The sequence below is a fragment of the Etheostoma cragini genome, chromosome 8 (assembly GCF_013103735.1).
Source record: "Etheostoma cragini isolate CJK2018 chromosome 8, CSU_Ecrag_1.0, whole genome shotgun sequence".
Classification (NCBI taxonomy): Eukaryota; Metazoa; Chordata; class Actinopteri; order Perciformes; family Percidae; genus Etheostoma; species Etheostoma cragini.
The window spans coordinates 14,000,553-14,027,617 of record NC_048414.1 but is presented as its reverse complement, the minus strand read 5'-3'; the positions used below and the strand labels follow the sequence as shown (position 1 = coordinate 14,027,617).

Sequence of the window (27,065 nt, the reverse complement as noted above, 5' to 3'; positions counted from 1 at the left end):
GTCACATTAGAGAGGTCAATGAAATAATGTAAATAGACACAGACACAAAAACACTATATCTTGCTCTCTCACGCACACTGCATACTGTATTTATACATTGACAAAGCAGGAGCATTGGAGAGTTTGAGTTAATAATAGGTAATTATATAATTGTACAACCTGGAGGCTTGAAATAAAACTAGTAGTGGAAGTTACACACATGAATGGTAGATGGTTTTTTTTCTAAATCTGGACCACTTTGGTTAAGCTGTCTGTGTTGTATTGAATAGCTTGGCATAACATTGGTAATATGTCATCAGGTTTTTAAAAGCTGAATAAAATGTATTCATTGTGTCCGTAATGATGAGTATATAGCTCATTAGGTATGAATTGCAGACAACATACAGAAAACAGCAGGCATTTTGTATATAGGATACAAAGATCGAGGCAACCATCATTAGAGGCCAGAAAAAAAATCTGATTCGGTAGTTGCTAACAAATTTGGTCTGATATACATGATTCTCTGTCTAATCAGTGGTTCAACTAATTATCTTCAACTTGCGTGGCCTCAACTGCAGTTCCTGAGTCCCCCCTCCACACTGTAGCAGAGTCAGGGCAGCAGTTAACAGGCCATTACAGGATGTAGCGTGCCATTTACCACAGCCAGGAACATTGTGTGGTAATAGAGTATCAGAGGATCTGCAATGATACAAGGGCATGGTGTTCTATACCTAATCTAATTTAGATTTTTTGGAAAGTCGCAGACTAACTGAGGTGAGGATTTGCAACAAATAAGTAGTGGAGTAGTGCGAAGCATGATGAGGCGTCTTTAGGGCGCTATGTCCGTTGCTTTGCTGTGAGAGAGGAATTGAGAATTTCTGATTTAATGGCTTTATATTTCTATTGTTAAGCCATTAAGAAAACATATGTCTCTCTATACATACATGACTGTAACATACTGTACATTACCATAGCAACTAACAATGATTGCCATTTTCTTTTTAAATGTCCGTTTTACTCACACTCACACAAAAATGTGATGTTTCAAAGAGTAAAACTGGTTAAATACCACATGCTGCCATCACAGTAATCTCGGCCGTTACTGAAAAACTAACCTTTACTGCAATGCATATCCTTTACATAAAAAAATGATCTTTTTTACTGGAGTAAAAACTGCTACAGTATTTAGCCTCAGAGATTATTGTTTTGGCTCTCAAAGAATTATCAAATTGCACTTCCACTTGCGGAACTCCCTCCAACTGATGCACTTTGAAGTCCTGACTGCAGATTCACTGTATTTATCTGCAAAGATGTTACAGTATAATAGTCAACGCAGAAAAGAGGGGGTTGTGACTTAAGCTTCAGACTTGTTCTAAGCCTTTTATGAACACATTATAAACTAGCTTACTAGCTCTACATATTTGTAACTTACTGTCCTCACAGGTGATATAGGTGTTTACTTTGAATTTAAACAGTTGAGGTTCCTGAGGGTTAAAGGTCAGCATCATTTGCAAGTTTTTACACAATGAGGACCCGTGAGTAATAATAATACAGCACACTGAGTCCAAATACATAGTCAGAAAGTCAAAAATCGATAGAAAAGACAAATAAAAGTGTATTAGTCTACCAATAGACTTTTTTTATAGAACATTGTAGGATTATACATTTTAATAATTTTCTGTTGAATAGATTATGCTTCCTGGTTCTGTATGTGTATGAAGGTCGGGGGTACATGTTTTGTTGTTCTTACACTAACACTACTTATCATTTTGGTTGTGTTAGTGTATGCTCACTGTTCTGGTATTCCCTTTTTGGTCTTGTATTCAGCACAGATTCATTTCCAACAACCCCCTGCTGCTTTGTCAGTGCTGCAACATTTGTGACAGTGAACCCTGTATTGACCACTATATTTACCTTGGCGAGAGATGGCAAATAAAAAATGAAATCTGCTGAAACTATCTATGTCCTCTGCAGAAGAACTGTGCAATAAAGCACACTGATTTAAACATGCAGACACACACGCACACACACACAAAATACAGAGTGTATCTAGCCTTGAGTCTCCTTCTTTAAAGTAATATGGCTACACCTAAAGGTATAAAGTACTTAATATGGTGACAAATGTTAAACTTTTTTTTTATAGTTATTTCCTATGCTAAAGCCTATGGGTGAGTGATTCATTTTGGCAGAAGTTGAAAGGAATAAAAGATATGCCAATGTTCCTCATTTGACTGACTCCCTTTATAATACATACATATATATATATATATATATATATATATATATATATATATATATATATATATATATATATATATATATATATATATATATATATATATATATATATATATATATAAATGAATATATTAGTCTAAAAATTATGGCCCATGTGAGACCTCAAAAACTCTTGCTAAAATTTAAACACAAGTACAAGTAACTGTGATCTATATATAATTGCATTCGGAAAATAATAAGTATAAATTGGCAGCAAATTTCTGCAGTCATGTGTTACCACATTGGGTTGAGGTCTGTGCAAGCAGTCTTCCTCTTCTCTTGACAGTAGCAAAAGAGTCTGTATCCCAAAGTACACAAATAATCCTGTATTGCAATATGGAAAGCTCCTTTAAATGTTTGGTGAAACGAGATATTCAGATAAAATTTGTAAAACTCAAATTTTCCACCTTGTTTTTTTCTGTATAGGCACACATTTCCCAAACATCTACAGTGTTGTGTCTAAGTGATGTGCTGGCAGAAGACAGGAGTCAGTTGATAGGATACGAAAACAAGATATACTACTTCATGTCCTTGCCCTGACTGATGCCATATTTCCCATGGGCTTTTTCAGTGTGAGTCCCCCTCCACTAGTTCTTCTGGAGGATTGGAGTTTTCCTGCGGAGACACAGGCCACTCTGGTTCCTCCTCTCCCTCCTCTGGATCCTCTCCTTCAACTAGCTCCTCTCGGCTGCCTTGCTCCTCTTCCTCCTCATGAATTGCCAGAATTGGCTCAGCTACATTGTTTAAATGGACAGATTCTGCTACTTGGCCATGTTTCTGGGCTTCCTCTTCTGCTATCACTTTCTTCCACATCTCGTGGTTCTCCAGCAGGTGGTGGGTGATCTGGCAGAAGACTTTCCTTCTCTTCTTGGAAGTTCTTATCTCTGGAGAAAAGAAAAACTTGATTATGTTGTACAAATTGTAAATACGCACTACAGCTGCTATATACATCTGCTGAACTAATTTATTTCCCATCGTTCAGAGGAGAAACCACTATTTTGTATGACTTTTGTACAGTATATTGTATAATAAAATCTATAATCAGAGAATGAATGACAATAACAAACAATTTCATCCAAAAGCAGGCCTTCTAGGCTACATGTTTCTGATCAACTCCAGTTTATGATTGCACTACTTCAGGTTTATAGATTTGTTTTAGACCATAGTGCTTACGTGATGCTTCTGAGCTGGTTGACGTGTCCTCCTCTGCCGTATCCTCATCATCCTCATTCTCCGTGATCTCTGGCTCTTCTGCGTCTAGGTTGGGTTCCACCCAACGTCCAGGCATGAGGTTGGCGGAGTCGTAGGAGTTGCACAGTGGTCCCACGATGTGTGTAATGAACGATTCCTGGAGTTTGGCCAACTGTGGTGCCGCTCGGTCCATGAAGGGGCTGATGGGAAGGCCCTGACTGGACTCCTCATCACCCTACATTAAGCATGAGCCACATTAGTGCATAAATGCCAAGACATTGCATAATTCAAATTTCAACGCACATGAGATTCCAAAAGAACAGACGTCGAATTGATGTCAAGCCTACGTCCATCAAGCCATACGTAATTTGTTCCACAATTATGGACAGGTTTGAGTCTTAATGGTGTAAGAATGTAGAGGTCTGTGCCGACTGCATGAAATAGATGAAATCAAAAAAAACTATTTGAGACACTGTCAGAACTCAAAACATATGGTGTAACAGAGGGAACAAAAGAGGGAAGCTTAAAGCTGGGAATAAAAATGTCTCCAAGGCATCCATGAAAGTATTTTACACAAAGGTCCAAACAATATAGGAATATAGAATGTATGGCTATGGAAGGCTGTGGGGCAGCAGCATGTGTTCTGTATATGACCTCTCTATAAACGGCATTAATCAACAGCCTTGGTAATCCTAAGTGTCATCGCATACACTTTATGTATGCCTTTGTTGCTGCAGAGCAGCAAGCAACTAATGTAAAGCACAATAAGCATAATCAAAAGATGGGATCTTTGATGGATCTGCATGATTCTTGAGGTGTCGGAGGTGAGCAGACATAAAACAAGTGGAGAAAAAGCTCTGTGATCCAGCTGTCACCATGGCTACATCCTAAACAGATGTGCAGAGAAAATCCATTTTAAAGGTTAGTTTTCCCAAATGTCTTTGAGATATGTTTAAGAAACACTATAATAAATACCCTGCCAGGTGTATTCTAATGTAGCTTTCTAAATAAATACAAGACTGTTCATATTTGCCAGTAGGACTTGCAATAAATATTAAGTGTAAGCCTCTGTATGTCCAGAGATTCATCTGTTATTGCAATACAGTTTCAAGACACCCAGATCCTAGTTCACACATCATGCTCAATTTCAGAAAGCCTGTCAGAATGGAAAACAAATCTTATCCTCAAGGCTCTCTCGACATGTTTGCTTTTGCACAATGACAAAGTGTTTGTGTATGATGGTGTATGCTTTGCATACATGCCTGAACGTGTTCAGTGTAGAGGAGGAGTTGTATGGCTTGGCTTTTTTTTTTAAGGTTGTTGGAATCACAAGGCTGCCTGAGACAGACTGTGCCTGGGCACCCTGCCTTTATCACCACATCTAGCAGCCCTAAAACTATTGTCATTAAAGAGCATTTCTCATTTCCCCCCAGGACCTCAAAGTGGCTTGTAACAAGCTGGTTGTGTCACCTATCTTAAGTAGCAGGGTGCATAGGGGTGATCTAGATGCAATTAGCAGAGATTAGCAGCCAGCGCCAAGGGGACATGCAGTAACAAAGGTCACTGAGGGTGGCATAAGGCTGAAGGCATAACTAGATTCTGTTTGTTGGGGGCAGCACTGTACACTCAGTGGCCACTTTATTAGGTATACCTGTAAAATATAATGCAATCCAACTGTTCTGCCAGAAAGTCTACTTTTATGGGGACCATCTTTAACCAAGACTTTACTCTGTAGTAGGGACCACAGAGTATGTATTGAAAAGAAGGACGATTACAAATAAAACACATTAAACTGGCATTAAGGCCAAACATATAAAGCATACATGTGAATCATAGCCCATTCTTACAGAAAATAACTACCAGCTACCTTTACTGTCACTAATGTTCCCTTGGCTTGTATACATACCATGTCAATTTAAAATTTAAAAATAGAATACATAAATGAACAGATGCATGAGCTCCTCCAATAACAGTTCTGCACTGCCATTACTATCTCAGTATGTCAGAAAGACTGAATGAAAAATTAATTAGAGGGAGCTAAATCAATCAAGCTTGAACTCCAAAGTCTACGTGGAGGAACAAATAGAGAAAGGATGAACTGGTTTTTAGTTTCTGTACTTGCTTCTATGGCTTCTGAGACAAAATAGAATGAATTATTCTGAAACACACAGCATGTTGCTAGGGGTCATTCTGTTCTGCAACTCTTTTATTTCGAGAGAAAACACTGTTAGAAATTTAAGAAGATTAAATATTCACCACCTGTGTGTGTGTGTGTGTGTGTGTGTGTGTGTGTGTGTGTGTGTGTGTGTGTGTGTGTGGGTGTGTGTGGGTGTCTGTGTGTGTGTGTACGCTCTGGCTGGTTCTCACTAACTCTAAGATAAAGGTTCGAATTGCATTAATGTAAAGGTTATGTTTAGGATAGGCATGTTAGGTTTAAGATAAGACGTGCAGTTGTGGTGCTGAAAGGATAAGTTTGGGAATATACAATTTATCTACTCTATATTTTTGCAGAACCAATGCCATGAAAAGATCAAAACAAACAATGCTCCTAACATTGAGCCCATGGGTTGTTAATATGGAGAGAAAAAAATTTAAATCACAAGCTAATATAAAGCTAAATAAAAAGCTAAATAATTTCTTAAAATAAAAAAACACTGACCACAAACAACAAATTTAAATTAAACAAGAATGAATTAAGTCTTTATTGGGGACTATTTCCAGCTTCAAAACATCTACTGTCTGTCTGTCAGAGCTGCGTGATTAAGGAAAGAATCATAGTCACAATAATTTTAGGCAATATGGAAATCCCGATTATTTTACACGATTACTCATTGACATTTTATATGTTAAAAAAAGACAACAAAAAAACTAAGTTAAACAAATCAACAGGGAAAACACCTTGAACTGTGAAATTTCCCTCAAATACTTTTCCCGTTTGAGCTTTTTTTCCTCTTCATTCAGAACAGAGGACAAAGTAAGAGTTGACTTGCCATACATCATGCGCAAAATAAAAAAAAATCTTGATTACTTATTTGGGATCATTAGGAGCAGAAATCGTAATCACAATTAAATATCAATTATTTGCACAACCATATTGACTGTCTGTGGTAGCACAGGTCACGGCATGTCTACACTGCAGCTGTCAGGCCTTGATATTGTGTTCCATTTAAAGCTGTAAAATGTTTTTACATTTGTTCTAAAATGTTTACTTGTTTACTGAACCTAAACTATATCAGAATAAAATAGGTCATAGGTCATTGGCCAGAGGATAGGTTTTTAAAGGATTACATTCTTCTTGCTAAAATGAGGAGGGTGGGATAAGGATAACTGAAGGACATAACAACATATGTGTTATATGAAGAATAAACTAAAATCAAAATGAGAAAATCATGTCCTTAAAAAATAAAATGACATTGAAACATTCTCCTCAACTGAACCCTCACAACGGTTTATTATAGAAGTATTCTATTGGATAGTGTGTCATACTGCACATGCGTTTGTGTTGGTGTGTTCCACCTGCATGTAAACATGACAGAACATTGATCATTAGTTTAGCAAATAAAAACAAATTCTGATCACACTGGGTTCACACACCTGTTCATAGAACTCGTTGACAATGCCCTCTGTCCACTGCAGATGCAGATCCTTGCACTTCAAAGGCCCATTGATGTCAGCCAGTTTAATGCACATCTGACAGACCAGCAACCTGTCATTCTCGTTAGACCAATCAATGCCTGTGGATGGATCATCACCCACCTAAGGGACCAACAAACAGACAGGCTGACTTTTAACATGTTCAAATATGCGCATGATATTTAGATATTATGTAAATGTATTACCATAGATCTGTTGTTCAAAGATTGTGTTATTCATATGACTGTCTAGAGGGTTAATTAATCAGGGAGAAGACAGCAACACTGGATTGCACTGTCGACAAAAGCAACGAGAACTTAAGGCGTTTTAATTGTGGCTTTTACCTCTTGTACGACGTGAGCAGACCTTTCCCTGGTAAAACGTGCTTAATTTAAAAATGTAGAGGTTTTAATTGCTATGCTTTAAATATATTATGATCACATACATTTTGTGTACGATATATTCTACCATTGTACACTGTTTGAATCAGTTAGTTTTTTTTATTTCTAGTGATGCTTAATCAACTTCAGATCTTAAAAGTAGCACCACTGACTCCCAGAGTCCTATCATTCCCACCTAATAATTCAGGAAGCTTTAAAGATCAAGTGCAAAACTTGATGGGTACTTCAGAGAAAGCTAATTTGCTTCCAGGAAGAGCAGAGCAGGGCGCACTACAGTGAGAGACATTGCTTTTACTTTCACTGCCAAGCCAGAGAGCTCAATGCTAGTTGACAGTCCCTGGCCATTAAGCACCACAACTGTACTCATATTCACAATGGGAAAAACACAAGAACCTCAAATCTAAAGCCAACATTCTGCTTAAACAAGTTCTTAAGAAGCTGCAGGGTGCTTTGTGTCGTTGATATGAGCTGTACATACTGCAAGTGCTGCAATGTTCTGCACAAACAGACTGTTCTTCAAAAACCAGTGGATATTCAATCAATTAATGAAGCTGTTTTTCAGTATTAAAATAGCTGAGGTTTGAATGTATGACGCAAACAGAATTGACTCATAAAACTAAAGAATGCTGCTTGCATTTAAAGTTTTAAATGGAACAACTCATTATTCAGCCAATCAAGTTTCTGAAAAACAGAATACTTAAATTAATGTTCAACAAACAACTTGAGAGATTTAAGCTCATGATATTGTCAAATTTACATTATCAACTGATTTAATCACCATATCCATACACTCTTCAGATCTAAAATGTACATCTTTTCAATAGTTGATGTAAAACATTTATGTTTATAGAACTACCTTGGCATTGAACTCGGCCAGGAAGTCAAAGTGCTTCTTCAGATCAGTTGCCAATATGGCCTCAATAACCAAGAAACGGAAACGCTTGAACTCCCCATGATCCAGGTTGATGAGGAAGTTGTACTCTGGCCGCGACATGAAGAGGTTCCAGGCTGAGGCAGCGTGGTGGTTTTCGAGAACGGATCGATCATTGTAGAGCACGGCCTGCAAACACACAAGCACTTCACATTTACATAATCAAGTACTGAAATGCCTATATATAAATTCAGCAATCCTGCAAATGCAGTACTAAAAGAAGAGAGACTGGGTGCTGTAGAAGATTCATGCACGAGTACCTGTGGGGCGCTGGTGGCCACGAGGAAAGCATTGGTCCTGCCGGGGTGGTCGTAATCATGCATTGCGGCAGCCACATAAAGGGCCATGAGCTCCAGAGCAGGTATGAGGCCTGACAGGCAGCCGTAACCATCTTCTGACACAGTGTAGGTCTTTGAAACCAGGAAGCCCATATGACTGTGTGTTATTCCACTGTCAGAGTCTAGCCACAGGGGAACAGACAAAGTGAGCATGGTGAAGAGCAGGGTAGCAGAATTTACACATGATATAATTTCAAGTGCACATGCCTTAATACACACACTCTTCTAGAGCACACACATGCAGAAACACACACTTGAACATTATAATCCACTTATATGTGGATCAAAGGGATGGCCCTGGTAAGGCATACAAATGAGGTTATGGAAATATGGGTGAGAGGAAACTCTAATCTGCCTGCAATTTCATGCTGTTTTAGACTTCAAATACTGTTTGGTACGTAAATGCAAGTGCCAAAATCCTGTGTAAGATAAGACAAACTGTGAGTAGGATAAGAACACACACTCCTGCAGGTTTGATGCTCCGACATTTAAAGATTGCTCACAGTAAAGCTGCAGGCAGATGAAAATATCTAAACAAAAAATCCTGGCTTGTATATAGACAGTCTTTATGGTAATAAATGGCTTAGCAAAAGTTAGAAAAAGTGAACAAAAAGGTGTTGCGAGCTCATGTGATCTTATGTGACAACTTCCATCATCCATCTTTTATGGACTAATAGCGTCACATACACACTAGCAACCCCACCAGGACATGCAAATGTCTGCATTTATGGACACACCTGAGTCACTGGCAGAGCTGTGGTCAGTAAAAAGGCTGGGCAGACCAGGCACAGCCTGTGTGGTGAGGTACCAGACTGCGTGCAGCACATCTGTGGCGTGGACCCTGTTGTGATCTGGGTCAGGAAAGAAACAAGTCTGCTCAGTGTGTAATCTTCTCCACCAGGGTGCAATGTTAGACTGCTTGTGTTACTGGAAACAACGTAAAGACTAGATGCAGTTATATGTGACGGTGTGATACTACCCTCTAGTGGCTGGTTTCATTGTCACAGCTGCAGACAAGGTTATGAGAAAACTGAAGCAAAAATTTAAACATGAGAAGGAGCTAGGTGTTCAAGCTTACATGGTATGTCTCTATAACCATTCTCAAGGGCATGGAAGTAGTTCATGAATTCATGTACAGGAATCTTGAAGGTTGCAAACAGGCCAGTGTCTTCAAAGAGCCTGTAGGAAACCTGAAAGACAAAAATCTAATTGAGTCTGCTCTGTGAACATCCCCAGGCTTGGATAATCAACACTTTACATGTCAAAGCAGTACTGTCATGGAAATCCTAATTAATAACTTAAAATTGTTTAGATAAAACGATGCAATTACATGTCAGCCTATTCATTTATGACAGCAAAACAACATGATGTTACTAAGTATTTTTTACTTTAAAACATGTTATTGCTAAAATGTTGTCCAAATCATAGTATAATTGTGCAAATGATACAGTTTTGTTGACACTTTGGCTGACCTTTGAGATTAAATATTAGTGCTCCCAGATGTGCTCACCTGACTGAGGATCCGTCCACATTTCCCATTGGTCTTTTCCATCAAACTGAAGATGGGGAAGTTCCAATTATTTAGCTGACTCATTAAAGGCTCTAAGTCCTCCATTATTAACGGCTCTGGAGCCAGCATTGGTTTGTCCTGTGACACATAATGAAAAGTAGTAAAGCAAATACAATGTTAATAACGTATGTAGGTTTGTTTATTGTATGAGCAGTAATTCTGCCTCGCTTTACCTCAGGAGGTATTAGTGGGTGGAGGATGACATTCTGGGCTGGGTTTTTTCCTTCCTCTGTGTCCTCCTCTGTGTGTGCTACATCACTGCTGTCACTGTGGTTGACTTTGTGTGTGCCCTCATAGTCCGACAACACTAACACTTGGTCCTCTGCTGGTAAAAGTAAAAACAAAGAGATTTCACATTGAAGCCTAAAAGGAACTTATAAACTAATCTAGTCAGGTTTTTGGGGTGTTGAATTTATTTCTCTGCAAATTAATACAGTACAGCCAATTCTCTCCAATGTCAAAGTCCCAGAGAGGGTGAGCACTCTTGTTCATTAACCGTGGTTCATGTTAGTGATTCCCACACACTTCCTCAAAACATATCTTATAGTAGCTGCGACAGCGCATTATACAGTTGTCTCAGTTTGTACCATCAGAAAAACTGCTTTTTCAACAGTAGATTCCGGATTGGTTGTTGAATACTGGTGCAAACCAGTGATTATATTTCTTAACCTAACTATAAGTGACTGAGAATTTAAAAATGTAAGCTTAAGCTGAAAATGATTATTAGGTTGAAATTATATTGATTTGACTTTGATTTATTATCTAAAGTAGTTGTTTTGTATGGAGAACCAAAGAAAAAATGAAATGATACTGACACAAGACATTGGAAATGTGTGTTTGTATTTTTTTGGTAACATGGCTACAAAAGTAATTTGTTTGTTCAGGTTTTTATGCAGCTGTACACCATGGCACTTTTGGGAAAAAAATAGTTTTGAATATCTAATGTACATACTTTATTAGGCTTTTATATCATAACCTATAAATAAACATGATAAAGTAGATATGCCCTCTTCATGCACTCATCCCATGCTTTTTGGAGGTACTGGTAATGATAACAAGAAAGAAGACTGAGAGCATACCTGACCGTGGTATTCTGTCTCCCTTATCTATAGAACCCTCCCCATGGCCCAGTCTGATGTATGGTCTCCCACAGCTGTAGACAAAAGGGGTTTAATAGGTTAGAGATAAAGTGCATTAAAGAGAAATGTTGAATTTAACTCCACAGCGTGTGACATTCCGTGTTGTGATGTTGTGATTTTTGCGGAAGGTGCTGTTGCATCTTCAACTACTGCATATGTTTTTTCAAAATCTATCAATTTCAATGATTTCTTAAAGAACATGCCTTTATGCTAGAGACTAATTACTGAAAGACTTTGAAATGTCAAAAAACATTAGGGTTATTAGGCATTTAAGACATTTAAATATGTATCAAAGCATTTGCTAATCAAATTCCAGAATCTGTTTTGTAGTTTTTGTTGGAAAAGATTACATTTTAATTACTCTTGTAAGAAAAAAAGGTGTTTATCAGAATTCTACGTAGTTGATTTTGTTTGGCAGAACACTGTTAAAAAAAATACAACAGAAAATGTTCATATAAAGAATCACTGGGGACAAATTCAAAATACTACGTGTGTGTTTGTTTGTAGAAAGCAAGATGTGCAAGTCTTTTCTGTCTGTAGCTGTGCCAAAGAATTGGGAATAATGCCATTCACTTCATCTCTCTTTGATGTCAAACAGAAGTTGTCAAGAAAAAAATTATAATGGGATTCCTACTGTGCTGTCCTAACATGAAACAGCCGTACAGATGCTTCAAGAAAAATACTCATTAATGAATTTAATGGATGCACACATTTGCACAATGCAATGAGAATAAACAACAAAACTAATTTGAAACAGTTGCTGGCACTGGCACTGTTATAAATGACTCATTCGAAATTGAGCCCACCCTTTTTGAGCTTAACGACAAATCAGGATCAGCCACTGGAACGGGTTACTGCAAGCCACAATCTGAGAGACAGATGGAAATATCCACATTTACTGACTGGTTTATTTATCAAATAGCAAATATTATCTTGTATGGAAAGAGCCTTGAGCTGGCCTGTGCTGGTTAGTTAGCTGTGTGACACCATGGGGAGCCTCCCGAGCTGCTCTCAACAGCTTTTCCATGTTTCTCCATTGAGGCCACTGTCAGGCTATAGGTGGTTCCAATTAAAATACCTCTCCCTAAATGTTGTAAAACCTGCCTTCTCAGGGCAGGAAATGCCTGCCGTTAGAACATCGTGTCACAGGGAGCACAAAGCCCTGTAGTGTGTCTATCTTCTTCTGATAAATTGTTTCTTGAACACTTTTGAGCTGTGCCCACCCTGCCTAATGGTCCTGAGGCCCCAACAAACGGAGTTCTGTTGTGTTTGCATGGCCAGGTTGGACCACTGTGTGTAATGCCTAGCAGGTGTGGAATATAAAATAGTTTGATATTTTGGCGGGTGAACAGTTAGTACATTATTGTCAGGGGGGTCTGGGCAGGCAGCAGCACTTGGCTTAAAAGGTTTACTTTTAATGAAAGCTGAAGAACTGGCAGACAATCTTCCTATTCTGCTAATGCAGCAAAATAGCCTTAGCTACTGACATTGAGCCTTCAGCTCTGAATGTAAATAAGAAGGCTGACCATTTTCACTGGAGGAAACTGTCAGTCATGTATCAAGTGACTCTGCTTTTATCACAAAAAGCTTCCTAAGAGTAGTTACAGTAGTTAGCATTGTAGTTACATTAATTCAACTGTCCCAGTGAGACATACCTACTGTACGGAGACAAAATATACTCTCCTGTATGTTTTTGTTTCAACCCTGTCTCAGAGAAATGGTGTTGATACTAAAAATTAGTTTTGCCGGATACCTTTGGGAATACTGCAACTACAGCCTGCAAATATGTTTGTTTAGTCCTGTGGTCAGGTTGGTTATAGGCAACCAAAACACTTTGGTTAAGGTTAGGAAAATAGCATGCAACACATCTTGTCTAGTATTTGTCAGAGTCAGACTGTCAGAGAAGAAAAAAAAAATGTTTCTCCAACCTTAAAGGTACATGTATAAACTAATACAAAATGTATCCTTCCCTCTTTCTCTCTCACACACTTATGATCCACTAGTGGTGTTGTCTGTTCTCACAGAGACCTTGAGCTCTGCCTGGATTTTCTCTTTTCTTCTTACTTTTGTGCGTTTGGGATGTTTATTTGTTCACAAGTTGAACTGACACAGACACAGAGAAACAAACAGGATGAAGCTCTGCATTCACACATTCATTATCCAACAATGCTGCATTTCCCCGCTGAGGTGTGTTTATTTGTGCTTTAGAACATAAACAATCCGAAACAATCCTAACCGCCGTGAAAACAATTCAAAAACAGTGTTTTATTCCTCTGATTCAAAGCGCTCCTTCTCTTCATTCACTCTCTCGCGTTTTTTTCAAAATGCTTGTTTTTTGCGCTAAACCGAGACAAACATCTTACCTCTCCCTCATAGAAGACAACAAAAAAACAGCAAATGCCGCTAATTGATAAACAACAAACTGTAAAATGTTGGTAATTTTGCTTTTAAATAATGACATAAATAATATATTTTACTATATAATAATAATAATAAATAGATTATTAAAATATTTGTGGATGAATTCTCTGTCAATTAATCAACTCATCTCTTCAGCGCTATAAGTTCTGTATAATCATTGGTACTTAGATACTTCGTTTAGTAAAATAAATGTTTTAAACATAATGAACTTTTTTGAAACATGTGCTTTTATTTAGAGAATTATGTTATATTAATCATACAAAGGTGAAGGGTCAAAACTGGTTTCTTGCTTTAAACATAATTTAAGTACAGCCAAAGTGAATGGTCAACAGTCAATTGGGGAGTCCAAGAAGTAAATGAAAATGTAAGTAAGTAAGTGAAAATGACTCCTATTCTCATACCAAAGCACCTTGGCATTCTCCAGAATAAACCATCAAGTTAATTATCCTGCAATAGGAAATACTGTATAAATTGCAACAATGTCTGTTTTTTTTTTAGAAAAACCTTCCCCTTCCATGTTGCTTATCTTAATAGTTTTGAGCTATGCAATGAGCACTGACTGGCCTCTGCCCGCTATGCTCTCCACTCCCAGTTTTTATACTTAACTACTCACAGCAGGTTGACAGATTACCTTTGGTTTAGAGCCCAAAAGGACTGTGTCCAAGCCACGATAAACACAGCAGCCATTATTTCTGCTTCCAGTAATCTACCTACTCTCAAGCCAGATGACGTGAAGAAGATAACAGCACAGTGGCCGGGGCTGAGGGAAATGGAAGGCATTCAGTCGCCCCCTTTTTGCCGGGTCTGTGTGATAAAAAAGGTGATATTGTAGCTTTGAAGTTGATGTTGTTTCTTCTGAACAATGTACGTCACTGAAAGCTGACATGATGGAAAAAGGAGGGAGAAAAAAAGGAGCCTAATGTGCTAATTAAGATTCTACAGATTTGATGATGGAGCAAAGAGAGAGCAATTGAAGCCATGTGTTCATTTTCTCCCCTCAATGTGTTCTTTCTCTCCTTCCCTCTTCCCCAACCATTTCTGCCTTTCACTTTTCTGATAGGACTCATTGCATATAAGGAATGGTTATTGGTGTTTGATCTGTAAATAAATTATTATGCTACTGTGTCTTGGATAGCTCTCAAAATGGATAATACACACAGGTTACAGTACATATTTGACAAAAACACACCCCAAAATGTGATTGTTGTGTTAAAGCCCACTTGAGTGATGCTGTGTTGGCAGGTTGCCATTTGCTTAGAAACTATCACAGGTTATACCCCAAAATACAGCAAGCAGTTGTCATTAGGCATGGGTCCTGTTTACATGTATTTTACCTTAACAATGAAACCTTAAACTGTTTTCTTTTTCATTGTAAACCTCAGAATAAAAGCCAGATGGCTGAAACAAAATTTAAATTAAGTGTTACTCCGAAAAGAGCCCTCTCATCTGCAGTAAACTACACCCAGAGACTCTCTGTACTCTCCAATTGTGTCTGTATAACCTCTGCCAGAAGAAGCAGCTGTGACCATGTGTCTGAGTGTGTGTGTGTGTGTGTGTGTGTGTGTGTGTGTGTGTGTGTGTGTGTGTGTGTGTGTGTGTGTGTGTGTGTGTGTGTGTGTGTGTGTGTGTGTGTGTGTGTGTGTGTGTGTGTATGCGTGTGTGTGTGTGTGTGTGTTAATTGTGAGGTTCTGGTGACTGGGGAGAGGCCCAGGTGTTTGTTTATACTCACACCGCCATAAGTGGCCATAGCTGGGGCCTGCTGCTGGGCTGGGCTGAGCTTTATGACCAGGCGACAGGGTTTTGTGTACAGAAGCTGCTCAGTGTGCTTACATTTACACAACTTGTTCAAGTGTCACACTGTCATTGTGCAAACAGACCCAAACAAGTCCCTGAATGACACAGCCCACTCTGTTCTTATGAAGACTCAAGTGACAAAACAAAAATAAGAGCAGTTTTGTTTTTTTTGTTTGTTTTAGTGCGGTAATGTTTTGTTTTATTTATTTTAATTTTTTATTTGGGTTCGATTCAATTTGTGTTTTTTGTACTTACTTTCTTCATTTCTGTTGTGTAAATATTTACAAATGTGTTATGTATTGATTGTTTATGTTTTTTTCAACTAGCAGATACGCAATGTGACAGTATGTTGTCCACAGATACATCATTTGTATTGAAGACTCCTCCCCGACCAAAGCTCCAAAGAAGTTTGCAACCCTGTGATGAAATCTTATATCAAATCTAATCTATATAATCAAATAATAATAACAATTCTACCATAGAAATTGTCCTACAGGTGGTTAGGTGGGTAGTCTTTCTTTAAGTCTTAACACACCTTAAACAATATCAGTAGTATGAGTTTGTGTTTGTATTAGTATGAGGATGTCACAGGTCACACCTCACAAAGAGCTCTTTCATAAGTATTTCTACCCTTCAAAGAATAACGTCTGGAAAGTGTGGAGTGCTGATAAATCCTCTTAACTCTGACATGTGAGTGGTTTCACAGGAATCCACAAGTAATGTGCTTTCCTAGTGGTCAGAAAAGAATGTACTTAATGCACATACTGATATGTGCAAACTGTGCTGTGTAAATCACCCCCTACAGCAGAATACATGAACACAGGCACACAGTAATCTGTCAGCCCAGATGATACGCAAAAACAGGCATTGTTGGATTATGAGTGAATGTAAAGCTTCATCCTGTCTGTTCCTGTGTCTGTGTCAGTTAGACTTGTGTGTCAATATGAGATGCGATGGGCATACCAGCGGTTGGGAATGAGAATGGGCTGCACAACCTGCACGCTATTATTGAATGGGGGTTACACACCCACGTGGCACCCAAAGGCCATTTGTTGGCACCCAGAAATGTCCCACTCTCACCAATGTAGGAAGAAAAGAGAAAATCCAAGCAGAAGGCAAGGTCTCTCCCGCACCACACACTTCTAGCAGGTTATAGTGATGATTGAGAGTGATCATTTTGTATTAGTCTATACATTGTTTTTTTGAGGAAAGCACTGTATATTATTTGTCTAAGATTAGGGCTCTACAGGGAAACCTAGAACTCCTCTGCTAAAACCATTTCTTTACTTTTGGCCTCATGGTGTTCTCATGGTAGAAGTATTTTGTTTATTAAAACGCATTGCTGGTAGTTATTGGTCACATTATTGCAGAATGGTCAATTCATGTTTCATACACATTATTTAAGTTAACAATACTAAAGATGATTACATTATGCAGTTTTTGTGTCACTTAATAGGTCTCAATAAATAACAGCGGAACACTGATCTGCCCTTTAAGAAACACCTAGAAAGAACTTCTGTATGTGACAGAGAGATAAAAATGGAAATATTATTGCACCTAATATTTTAATCTAACACTACATGAGTATCATATAATGGCCATAAACTGAGCATATGTTGTAGGTGTCTATTCATCATGAGCTGTAGGCTTTGTCTGGCTGGCTAGTTAGCATGTTGCTCCAGACAGCTCGGTGTAAATAATTAGCTTGGAAGACAGGAGCCACATGTGTTTACAGGAACAGTGCAGCTATTATCAGTTGATAGCTCCATGAAACAAATCTCCTCACAACAAAAAACACTACAAAAATAAAGATAGGCTGGCAACAACCTGTTTGGTCTGTATTATATATCTATATATATAGATATATAATCCCTTATTACACCCATCGAACAAGTTGACAACCTGGGATTGGACTTTTCTTCTAATTTCCTAACAAAAAACATTTCAAATTCTTTGAAAATCTAAATTCAGCCAAACTTTTACACACAAAGTTATCATCTAAATTAATCTGAGGTGGGAAATAAGCCATGCAGTTCCAGAGTCATGCCATATTTTACAGCAGTGAGTTAGTTGTTGTGCAACTGTTCCAGTAAGTACGTGAGCAACCTGATTTACATGTCAAGTTCCTGAAAACTATGCTCATTAGATTCTTTATTGACAGGTTGCACTTTTTTATAATAAAAATAAATAAAATAAAATAAATCTTCATGTATAGCCTAAAATAAGGAAAGGGAAAACCCAACGTGCACCCATGATGCTGCGTGGCAGCACAGAGATGCAGAGAAGCTTCCGTATTTGCAAAGAATCTCCATCAGAGGACTTTCATGATTGTGACACAAACTCGACAAGGGATAAACTGAATAAGGTAGATAAAGCATGAATAGACCCTTTCTTGTGCAGACATAGTTAATAATTTAAAGACAGGGAGCATGTGCTGTCAACTACTGCTTATGCATCCACATCATAAAAACATTGTACGCACGATAACTCATTTAAGTACTCGCAATCTGAATACTGAATCTCCTTTATTTTCATCATTGAAATTCATTAAAAAAAACATGCTCCGTTCTGAGATAATCCAAACACAACATCACAGTAATTACAAAGTAATTGTAAGGAATGCAATCTTTGCGCTTATCAAAGTAAATGATGCTGAAATTTCACTTAGTAATCATACTTACTATAATAAATCAAGAACCTGTGTTTATTCTAGATTTACTGCATCAATGTGACTTACTAGTGAAATAAAAAAACAGCAGAAACAAACAGTTTTTGTTGTGTTTTCAACAATATGGGACTGTCATGTCTTGGCATTTCAACTGATTCACTGCATGTGTACTAGTCCAGTCTGAGCACACAACTACAGTATTTAACACACAAAGACCCATTGATGCACACAAACACTCATACATATCCTGCAACCTTCTCTATCACACAACATATTTACCCCAAAAATACATAAAAGAAAATTGAGGAATGAAATGATTATCACACGCATACTGATTTCCTTCTGAACCATGCTGTTTCTTTGTAGCCTCTTTCTCATGCTATCTTCAGCACTACTGTGTGGAGAGTTGATGTGTGTCTTAGTTATTCAGGTTAATGTGTTTTCCTGTGGGGCATATTCCATTCTGGCTCCCTTAGCACACTCATCCTCTTCCGAACTGCTGCGCCATTACTGTGCACTCACGCTGTCTTTGGTGCAACTACAGCCACACTGCTGGTAATAAACCTCTAAACCTTAAGAGACATTTGTCATACTGTGGTAGCCATTTTAGAAGTCCTCCTTAAAGCATTTGTACCATAGTTGTGTATACCTATAGTACAATGTCGCACAGTAGGACCTAATTAGTATCAAACTACATAATTCTAGGGCTCTTGATTAATGAATAATGTAAAAAAAAAAACAGGTCTATGTTTGCCAAATCTTTCTTAAATCTTTCATTTCTAAGGATAGGAGAGGTGTATGCTGAGAAAACCAAGGTAATTCAGCTGTAGCTCTTGCTAGGAGTTAGGTACCTGCAGGTGAGTGCTTCATGGTAGGGCTTGATGCTGGCGCTGCGGTCCCTTCTGACGGGCCCGGGCTCGATGCTGGGCAGGCCTGTGGCGGAGGTGGTGGTGGTCCACGTGGAAGAGATCCTCCTCAAAAGACCGGGGTGGAGACTCCGCCTCAGACGCTGCACACACAGGAAAATACACACACACACACACACACATACATACACACATTTAACAATATTTGGAAACCTTTCTTATTACTTGTTTTTATAATCGATTAAATCCTCACCCATACCTAACCACAGGAATAAAAAAAACATGGCTGAAATTGTGTTGGCTCTAAAAGCCTGTGAGATAAGGTTAATGCTTATGCACTTTGTCTACTGTCAAAATGATCATCTAGACAAGACAATTTTTTTCCTGACTGTGAACAGGATGAAAAAAATTAAGCAGCTGATATAACCTGGACTATCTTTCTCAGGATTCGAAGCACATTCATTTTTCCATCATTGCATCCAAAGAGATTCAACACAGTTATCACTGACTATAGACTATTGACAGGCAGCTGGGCCAATGATGCCGGACATGGTACATTATTAGATACGTCAGTATTACATTGCACAGATACAGCCTCTCTGCTTCTCATTCTCTCTGTAAGTCTCTTTTGTCTCGTTCTCTCAGTTTCTTCCTTTGTCTGCCTTCTTTTTAATCTTTCTTTATTTCTTTTCTTTCTTTTCTCTGTTATTCCCAGTGATCTGTGCCCTTTTGATGCCTCCATCTGTTCAGTGCCATGCAGCAGCTTGGGACAGCAGCGTTAAACATGGCAGGCTCTCTCTATCTCAGTCTTCTGCAGGGTGACCTAGTAAAGATTGCTTCAGAATCCTGAATGAGCCCATTCACAGCAAGGCATCATACATTGAGTGCAAACACACACACACCTACAAAAGACTCATACACAATCAGAGCGTACTATATGTACACACACTGACACATTTATGCACACAAAATAACAAATACGCACATCCACAGACATGCTCCCTGGATCTGCTCCCCAAATATGCTTTGTATGATGGTGCTAGGATTAGAAGAAGGTATTACTAATGTGTTTTGTATAGTGTATACTACAATTGCATTACATGATTCGTTTAACTCTGGATTTTAAAAAGTGGAGTAATGATGCTATGGAATGTTTTTGCCGCACCATACTTTGATTCTAATGAAATTCCTGCAGACACGCATCAAAAGCAGAAATGTACACAACAGAAAAACACACACATCAACCTTGGCAGCAGCATGGCAAAAAACCAGGCACATCCTCACAACAAAAGAAAAGTAAAAATACAGTTCATCCCTGCTGCTGTCACTGTTATTTTAATTTTATAACGGGATTTATCACTATAACTGTGTAGGTGAAAAAAGTGAGATCGGGGTAACTTTTTATAATCAGTTGTGTGATTTGTCATTCATGTTTTTTGATTTTTGTACAGTAGGCTATGTGCTTCTAATGTAGTGGCTAATTTACAGCACAGAGATCGAGCCCCCTGTTGGGCAGAAAATGGCCTTTGGAAAAATGCTTGAAAGGCATCAGTATGCACCATGATGGACTTTAAACTGTTGAGGAAAAAAGTGCAGGGCTTTCCAGTCCCGCACTAACTACCTTCACTCCTCCTGCTATTAACCTCCCTGGCAGAAAGAACCGGCCACGTTATCTCTGGGAAGCAGAGTCTTAATGAGTGCAGCCTCACTTGCCCCTCAACAGCCGTATTTTTCTTGACTACTTTACAAAGTTCAGACAATGTAAAAAAAAAAAAAAAATTGGCTTGACGTCATGGCAGCCATCGACCACACACCAGCTTCCAAGACAGCCACGACAGGTATCTTCCTCAGATTAATAACTGGATCCATAATTGTGGTGGGTGGGTGGGGGGGTTTTAGGAGATGCTTTCACCTTCATGTTGTCTCTACCACACACACACACACACACACACATACACACACACACACATACACTGTCTGGCTCTGCAGATCTGTCATGTTGACACAGCTGTGGCTATGAAAGGGAGAACAGTGCTCGGAGCAGTAGACGTGTTCTATTTTTCTTCACTCAACTCTAAGAAAATACACTCCTTCATTTGATGCTAAAAGCTCTGAGAGCAGGAAGCACTCATTAGCTAAAACATGGACTAAAAGATTAATAATAATAATAATAATAATAATAATATATTTTATTTATAACGCACCTTTCATTCCAAGGAATCTCAAAGTGCTACACAGGAGAGTAATAATAATAAAAACAATCAGCAAATCTTCCGATTAACATGTGTGTGGAACGCTGTGTGGTGTATGAATCATTTGGACCTAATAAAGTGGATTGAATTTCCATCTAAGGATTATTTTAACCGTTTCCACAAAAAAAATGGTATGACTACTTTTGATTAGCAGTTCTAACTTTTGATATTGGGAGAAATATCCTCACTTCCATCTTGACTTCCTAGTATTGCACATCTTACCAGAAAAGTGTAAATCAGGATACTTTGTGTATGCGCTTACAGTACCTTATGGATGGACGTCTTCTCTCCTTTCTCAGGTCCCTCCTCTGAGTCGGAGAAGGTGTAGGCATCGCTGGGGTAGAGCAGGGGAGTAGGGCGTGGTCTGTGCAGCGGCTGGAAGGTGAGCTGGGTGGTTAGCAGGTTGCTGACGGCCCGCAGTGAGGTGCAGGTGTTAGGGGGCAGTGAGGGGTCAGCCAGCAGGTCTGTGATTAGTCCGTGGGCTTCTCCCATCACTGCTATGTCCACCATGACAGTGGTGCCTGATGACTGCAGAGTGACAGAGACACAGAGAAAGTGGAAAATAAACATCATTGCTGTTGTAGTTGTGATGGAAACCGACAAAGTGTATTTGCTCAAATAATAATGTTAAGTACAATTCTAAGGTACCTGTAAAGTTCCAATACTTTTTTATGAACAATGGATCATAGTACTGATATTTATTGTGTAAAGAAAATAGATGTCATAGCCGGGATATGTAGTTCTTATATTATGAAGCAATCAGGTTGCATGATTTAAGTTACTCGTTTTATAAAATAATATATTAATGCAGGACATTCTGCCCGCAGAATAAATACTTTTTCCTTTGATATGAGTATAATCACATTGGGTAATAATAAACAAACTTTTTTCTTACTAAATAATTTTAATTGGTAATGGGGTATTACATTGCTGTATTGTTTGATTTAAACGTTTTCTTTCCTGTGTGCACCACATTGACTGCTACGGCAATGTACGGAAGGGCGTTTAAAACTTGCCCTGTTTAAGCCTGTTGTTTGCTAACGCTAGCAGGAGGATAACACTGTGCAGGCAGCACCGATTGTTTTCATTTGTCTCTCTAATGACAGCACTCCAAATTTCCAAACAACAAAGCTACATGTTAAAATTGACCGGAATTCTCCTTTAAAAGCAAGGGTTCACAGTTCGCTTCCTGGGGGGAAAAAAATACTTTCACCGGGGAAATGCGTGTTCCTTGGGAGTGTTTTAATACAAAACACGTTTTGGTGCCTAAACTTAACTTTTGTCGCTGCAAAACGCTCACTTAATTTCCCCCCAAATAACAAGCAGCTTGTGGGGATTTGTACCCAGCGCACAGTCACCTATTCTGGTGTAACTGAACCACCAACTACCGCTGACCTGACGTAGCACAATGCAGAGCACAGTAGCCGGCGGCACAAAGCTCTGTAGCGACTTAAACAGCAAGCAGCTGCCACTCTGTGGCACGGAGCTCTGTAGTCAAAGTCACGTGACCAGTAGGAGGTTTCCTAGATTTTGTACATCATCCGTGTACTTACAACATCAAACAAACCAGTTCATGAGAATGCTTTTAACAAAGACTGATTTGAAAACTATCACAGTCTGCATTCAAAAATAATGAGGTCCAGTGGCAAGCATTCACATTCGTCAGAAGCTTTGTCCCATGTTTACAGAATGGAGGCCTATTAAATTATTAAATAAGGTCAATGACAGGGCACACAGCCATATGATGTTTCAAAAGTGCACTCATGGAAAAAACTAACTAAAACATAAACAATACCCCAGCAAAACAATATTAAAGTAAGAAAACAATAGACAATTGTAGTTGAACCACTATGATCAAAAACATATTCAATCACAGTGTTGGACAGAAATCCTGCAAAGCTTTGTAAATTGTATAATAATTGTGGTATCACACGCCTGAGCACACTTACATCCACTCACACATCAAAGGCTTTATTCTGTACCTTATATGGCTCCTTTTAACTCAGAGAAAGCAAAATTGTGAGAAGGACCATACTTACCGGAACATACTTGCAGCCTTTTAGACATCTGAACAACAACATCAGGTCATAACATGATTAACACGGCTGTGCAATACTTGATGCTTAATGAATGTACTCATTAGCAATGTGTCAGCTAGAACCTGACCTTTGACTTCCTCACTCCTGACCCCTCAGACGGCCAACAGCCATCGTCTGTTTCTGCCTTGTCTGTCCCACTGCTTTGAAGGCACCAGAGTAGCGTGAGCCAGCCTTGTTTTTGAAGGGTAAAGTGAAAAGTTCACAAGCCACTATTAATTGCTATGCCTAGAGCAGTTGAACAACCACAACTAAACACAGGTCAGTCTTGGCTGCCAACAATTGTATCTAATAAACTAAAAAAGAAAATCCCTTTCCCTTTTTCCCCAAAGAATGTTATCAGATTTTTCTCCCCCAATGTCCCATTCACTTTGATATCATGCTGTCAGGCACCCAGATTTATTGTGTTTACACTGGCTAAGTGACAAGTGGTTGACCCAAACAACATATGTGTGAACACCTTTCATTTGTCTCCACTTATGGGAGAAGTGAAGGTTTCATATTTTATTTTCCTAGTCATATCAGATAAGTCACTGTATTTGCAATTTTCCTATTGGTCTGCAAAAGGAAAAAAGCTGTGTGTTCAGTGTGTGTAAGGGCATTTCTCCACACGTGATGATTACACATTTACTGATAAATCTGACACATTGTCAGCACTGGGACCAAGTTAATCTATTTTAAAGACAAGGGGACATCCTTTGGGATGGCTGATGGGACGTTTCTAGACAGACAAATATTGTACTCCCCTCAACCCTCCTCTCCTCTACATCCTCTCCTTCCTCTCCTCTTTCCTATACTCTGTTCTAATGCATGGTATGGGGACAAGATGTAAACACCCGTATCTCAGATCAATTACATCTTAGATTTAAGAATTTGCTAAAGAGGGGGTTTAAGAAGAATATAGCTGCTGGATCTCTCTGGTCTCAGCATCTCCAAACATGTATGCGTGCACACACACAACTCATTTGAAACTTCTACAAACTTCCCTAGTCCCTAGTTCTCACATCACAGCCAATACAAAAGTCAAGTGAAAACATAATCAACATAAAGCTAAGAATGACATTTAAATATACAGTGACATGGTCATACAAAGGGCATCATCCTGCAACCCATCCTGAGCATGCAACACAGAGGAACACAGGATGAGCCACTTGGCTAAACTTCCAACAAAATTGGACCTGAGGAACCATTAAAGGGGAGGGAATGATGAATGTATTGGGTTTGATTTTGTACTAGGAGCAAGCCACTTAATGCCCAAAACATGACATGAAAAATAAAGTGTGGTGAAAGGCTCCAGGTGCATGGGTAGCATTTAACATTTGGGGACACAGTGGGGATCTTGCTTCCACTGAATTTGTACTATTCTTATTGACCTGAAAAAATGGCAATGTCTGCTTGGTTACAAAGACAAGCCAACAAATTGTTGCACTAGAAAGAATGTTCTTTTAAAATATATCTACCTTTGAAATTCCTGCCTCTGAACCTCCCTACAGAATGTTTGTGAGATGAGGAGTAATAGCTTTGAGCTATTAAACAAAGTTGACTGCATGGAAATATAAAGAATGTCAAGTCCTGGAAATCCCTGGCCCAAGCTTTTATGTATCCCTTAAAAGTATGTCCTGATGTTCCTAATCTTCCAACAATTTGTATTTACTTAAAATGTAAGAGTCATTAATGGACAGTCTGTAAAGATCAGATTGTTACTGTAATATATAACATCAAAAAGGTATCATAAGCATTTCCTGTCAGGTTAAATGATCAGTTAAATTTGTCAGCCACAGAGGACAGCTCACATACGAGCCCCACACAGTGACCCCTGTCTGGGAAAAAAGCACTGTGAGTATCATAGAAAAAAGCTTTTGGACAGATGTTGTGATGAAGCTTTTCAAATTTATTGTCATGTTTTCTGAAAACACCACAGTAGATGTTCTTTCCTTGGACACATCTTCAATGTTTGTAAATCACATTAACCACTGTTGTTGAAATCAATATATTTTAATCTTCCAGTGAGCCTGTACTGTATGTCTTTAATGACTTATTTTTCTGAATAAAGCATGTACGCTCTTTTTAACTTCTGACCTACACCACATTCATACATTAAAATGTCTCTTTGATCATCGAAACAGCAACTTTCTTGGTTTAAAAATTATTCATCATTCCTCTGTTCTCAAGTGAGATGAATCCATCTTCTTTTTTAAAGGAAATATACACACATGTGTGATCATGAACTCAAGCAGGCCTGCACGTTGGGAGAGTGAAAAACTGACTGGCCAGACAAATACAGTGGCCCATTGGATGAGATGCTCACCAGCAATGTACACTGGCTTTTGGTGTTTTGGTGATAACGGTGAGATTTGATTTCATGTTTGCCTTTTGGACTGTGAAAAGGTTTAACGGACAGTCAGAGTATGTCATAGTAGTTTTTACTGAACAACTATGACCTACTGTCCTGATCAAGCGACACTTAGAAGGTGTTAAAGGTATAGTTTGACATTTTGGGAATGACACATATTTGCTTTCTTGCAGAGGATTAATACCACTCCAGTGTCTCTGAAGTAAATATGAACCCACCACCAGCAGCCGATTAGTTTAGCACAAAGACTGGAAACAGTGGGTAACAGATAGCCTGGCTCTTTCCAAAGGCAACAACTACTTAATAGAACCTCTAAAGCTCACTAATTAACATATCTTGTTTGTTTACTCTGTACCTTTAGACAAAGCTAGGCTAGCTGTAGGCAGCAAGCCTAGAGACAAACGCTTAAATAACCATCTCTAGTTTCTTTTTTACCTTAAAGACATAAGAGTGGCACTGATCTCCTACCACATTTAACTCTCCGAAAGAAATCCTTGTAAGCATCATTCAAAAAATTTTGAACTTTTGATTTAATGAAGCAGTCACAAAACCAAATATGCTGCACTTTAGTCTGTAGGACGGTGCTCTTAGGGAAGGAAAACTGAAAAAAGATTACAATTTCATAGAAGTTAAACACATTGCTCAAGGGCACCTTTACAGTTGTGTCAATTAAAGATAAATGCATTCTATTTTCAAGAAGCATTTTTTTTGGAGCATGTGAATTCTTTCGTCGCAGCCATTTGGTATTTTTGTTGCCGGCCACTCTTTTGCATTTAACTGGCAGGAGGCACACTGATTTAAAAAGGTGGGAAAGTTCCGTTTGAACTAATGCCAGTGACACACCCACTGATATTTCTAATCCGGCCCCTGTGCAAGCACCTCTGGTTACAAATTTACCAAAAATCTGTGGGAGATTTGGTCACGAGCCCCAAGCTTTTGTTGACATGCTGCATTTGATAAAAACCAACTACCAGCACTAATAAACAGTTTTTATGGCTCCTTAACAAGCTAAGTCATATTTTAAAACATGCATGAACATTCTGTTATGACATTATACTATGAATAATAACAGGGTACATGATCCATGGTCTTAATTACCTGTGTGAACACTTTTGGGAACAGTATGTCAATAGACATGCCATTGATTATCACCCGT

At 38.7% G+C, this 27,065-nt stretch overlaps 1 protein-coding gene across 3 annotated transcripts in view; it reads right to left on the bottom strand.

Annotated features, from left to right (window-relative positions):
• Window positions 1-2,667: 2,667 nt before the first annotated feature.
• LOC117949114 (cGMP-inhibited 3',5'-cyclic phosphodiesterase A-like) overlaps window positions 2,668-27,065 on the bottom strand; it is a 63,680-nt gene continuing 39,282 nt past the window's right edge. For 2 of the 3 annotated variants that reach the window (XM_034879134.1, XM_034879136.1), the window contains 12 exons: window positions 21,728-21,988; window positions 19,194-19,351; window positions 11,400-11,473; window positions 10,494-10,645; window positions 10,261-10,398; window positions 9,829-9,940; window positions 9,488-9,601; window positions 8,673-8,872; window positions 8,338-8,541; window positions 7,042-7,203; window positions 3,430-3,682; window positions 2,668-3,140 (listed from right to left, as the gene is read on the bottom strand). In XM_034879134.1, the coding sequence (XP_034735025.1) occupies window positions 2,824-3,140; window positions 3,430-3,682; window positions 7,042-7,203; window positions 8,338-8,541; window positions 8,673-8,872; window positions 9,488-9,601; window positions 9,829-9,940; window positions 10,261-10,398; window positions 10,494-10,645; window positions 11,400-11,473; window positions 19,194-19,351; window positions 21,728-21,988 (2,145 nt within the window). In that variant the 3' untranslated portion in view covers window positions 2,668-2,823. The remainder of the gene's footprint in view (window positions 3,141-3,429; window positions 3,683-7,041; window positions 7,204-8,337; window positions 8,542-8,672; window positions 8,873-9,487; window positions 9,602-9,828; window positions 9,941-10,260; window positions 10,399-10,493; window positions 10,646-11,399; window positions 11,474-19,193; window positions 19,352-21,727; window positions 21,989-27,065) is intronic. The other variant, XM_034879135.1, reaches the window with a different exon arrangement.